This window comes from Homalodisca vitripennis, chromosome 4 (assembly GCF_021130785.1).
Source record: "Homalodisca vitripennis isolate AUS2020 chromosome 4, UT_GWSS_2.1, whole genome shotgun sequence".
Taxonomy (NCBI): Eukaryota; Metazoa; Arthropoda; class Insecta; order Hemiptera; family Cicadellidae; genus Homalodisca; species Homalodisca vitripennis.
The window spans coordinates 60,699,707-60,702,797 of NC_060210.1; the positions used below are offsets into that span (position 1 = coordinate 60,699,707).

The following is a 3,091-nucleotide window of genomic DNA, read 5'->3' on the forward strand; positions in this document are numbered from 1 at the left end:
CCTGACGTACACAATTCAATCGGTCGGATACAAACACCGCCACGCCCCCCGCACGGTACTTATTATTACATTGAACATTTAACAAGAAAGTAGGCAATTTGTACTGACCCACCTCACTGTCACTTATCCAAATTTCTGTTAGTATAATAATGTCAGGCTTTCTTTTCAAACTTTCAAGAAACACAAAAAAAATCGTCAAAATTAGACCTTAAACTACGGATGTTTTGATGTACTATTATTAAATCTGAACTATCAATAGTAGTAAACAAACTATTTTTGAAACTTGTTTCTTTTAAACTATTCATTTAGGTGAACATGATGAACTGTTTGTACTGTTGTCTGTGAGGAGTTCGTTACCTGGAGCTTGAGGCGAGCCTGTTGTTGCCGGCAGCTTCCTCAGCTTCTCCACGTCGTTCCAGTTGCTCACTGCTGACACCTTGTCACCTTCTGATGGTCGCACCATGATCTTGCCGTTTCGTATCCAGACGAACGTGAATCCTTTTTCTTTCTTGATCGATCGTACTTCGTTGAATATCCGCCGTCTTATAGGAGTAAGGCTCTCATTTACATAGATGACACTTGCTGGGCTTGGGAAACCAATGTCAGACGTATTCAGATTTCTCTTGACTCTCCTTTTTTGTAGAAACTCTTCCTTGACTGTTCTTCTTGTAAACTTCGCTACGATGCCTCGGGGTCTTTCGCCACATTTTCCTCCAAGTCTGTCGCAGACATCCACCATCTCTTCCTTTACTTGTATGTTTAGACTGTTTCCGACTTGTTGAACTAGACTGAAAACATTTTCATTTTCATTCTCAGGAATCCCATTGATTTCTATTGTATTAAGTCTAGAGTATTGCTCAGCTTCGTCTTGACGGGTTTCCAGCTCAACAAATTTAATTAGCAGCCTTTTATGTTCGGACAAAAGTTGTTCATACAAGTCTTTATACTTGTTCAAAGCCTCAGACTGTGAATCCACAGTTTTCCTTAACTCAGAGATAGTTTGATGGCAGAGTTCAATTGATTTTCCAAGTTCAAGTTCAAGGTTTTTAGTTTGACCTTTGTTTTCTTGTCTCATCTCGAGTAGTAGCTTCATGACGTCACATATGTCTAGTGAACTCTTCTCCAGCTCGGATTCCACTTGCATACTTGTTCTACGAAGTCTACTGCATTGTGTACATCTCCAGATTTGATTTTCCTTCTGAATAAAATCAATATCATCCTTTGACATCCCTGCACAAGCTCCATGAAATCTGCTTTTGCAATCAACGCATTGTACTTTCAGACTATTTGCCACAACTTTTTAACGCAAACTCCACATTTATCCGACATGATAACTATTATTCGAAAAACAAAGCACTTACACTTTTTACAACACCACAAAAAACAGTAGTAACTCAGACAACAAGTCACATTAACAAAAGTTAACCAATACACACGCTTGTTAAAACATACCGCTCTGTGTTTCACTAGGTTACTTCAGGTAAGGAACTGATAAGAGGTAGACCGTCCGTTCCCTTCGAGCTCTGACGCATGAATATGTATCTATTATTTTATGTAAAACGTCACTGTTCAGTCGTTATGTTGCCTTAGCTGTGCTCAGTTTAAACTGAAGATCTTAAAGTGGTATTTGGAACGTAGATGTCAATTTCGTTGTTTCCCTCTTGGAAACACAAAACTTAATACATTTGTATCTAACAATATCACCTCTGACGTCTAAGTATGGAGGTAGAAGTCCAAAAGAAGATCAATTTTTATATGCTTGTAGTTAGAGTCAGGGACGTCCTTAAGACAACATTGTCTAAATTATGTCGTACATAATGATTTATAAAATTTGTATTACGAAAAAAATCATAATGAACAACACTTCTTATATTTTTGTTTGGCTGAGTTACACACAAACTGAATGAATGAATGAATGAATAATATTTATTTCCCAAATACAAATTAATAACACGTACAATGTATCTATATTACTATAAATCCTACATCCATTATTAACATAATAGATAATCATCTAAATATGGTAAAAAACGGCTGCAAAATATTCAATAATACTATTCCATCAGGGAAAAATAGGGTCTACATGGGCAAGTAGCCTGTGCGTAGACCCGAGCCATTATGGCAACGATATAGGAACGGATTTTTAGAAAAAAAAATTAGTTATATGTGATAGAATATTTTGTAATTAAGAAAAAATTAAATAGTAAAACAATAAAAGAAATACAATACATTAATGTTTATAGTTTTGGAGCAATCAGTTAACGATGACAACAAACCCACCTCTTTAAGCTAAAAATAAAAAATAAATAAAAATATATCAAACCATAACAATCTAATATTTGTCGGATACAACTATTTCCTTCCAGGGGCAGCCGGACGCAACAATACATGACGCAATGACTGAGGGGTAGGTGAGGGGGGTCAAGGTCAGGTCCGCCTGTTGTACCCGGTCACGAGGGCCTCGACTTCCTCGTCACTGAGACTGATAAGCAGTTCCGACACTTTCCTTTTAAAAGTCGATAATGCAGTTGTTTGAAAAAGTTCTACGCCTTCATATTTTAAGCACAAATTTCGGTAGAGTAGTTGAGAAATGTAATAACAATTAGTAGTTGAAAAAGATTTAATAAGATTGGAGGTAGTAATTCCTATGTTTCTAGAGTATCTAGTGCTGTAATTATGAGTAATTGGAATAAATATTTCGGTAAAATTATTGAACGTGTGTATTAATACAGTTTTAATGAAAATTTGTCTGACCGTAAAAACTCTAGTCTCTTGGAATAGGGTACTGGATAGGGAACTTGCGGTATAAGAGGGATGAATTCATATAGACGATATTATCACGTCCATGGAACCAAAATCACATGAGCTCTGTCAATTAGTATTTAACTTTGCACTGTGTAAGGGATTTTAAGTCGAGGCTTTGTTTTTGAATAGTAACCTTAAAGATATATACAGTAAACTTTTAAAATGATTTAGCTCTTAACTTTTTGTTTTGATGATTAAAACCTAGAGTAAAGTTGCATGTGCTTGACCCTTTTGATGGAGCAGCTTTTATTTAATTAATTATTAATTAATTATGTTGTTTTAGTCT

At 35.7% G+C, this 3,091-nt stretch overlaps 1 protein-coding gene across 1 annotated transcript; it reads right to left on the minus strand.

Moving 5' to 3' along the window:
• Positions 1-301: 301 nt before the first annotated feature.
• Positions 302-1,144, minus strand: LOC124361041. The gene has a single exon (XM_046815078.1). The coding sequence runs from the start codon at positions 1,142-1,144 to the stop codon at positions 302-304; it is 843 nt and encodes a 280-aa protein (XP_046671034.1).
• Positions 1,145-3,091: the final 1,947 nt, after the last annotated feature.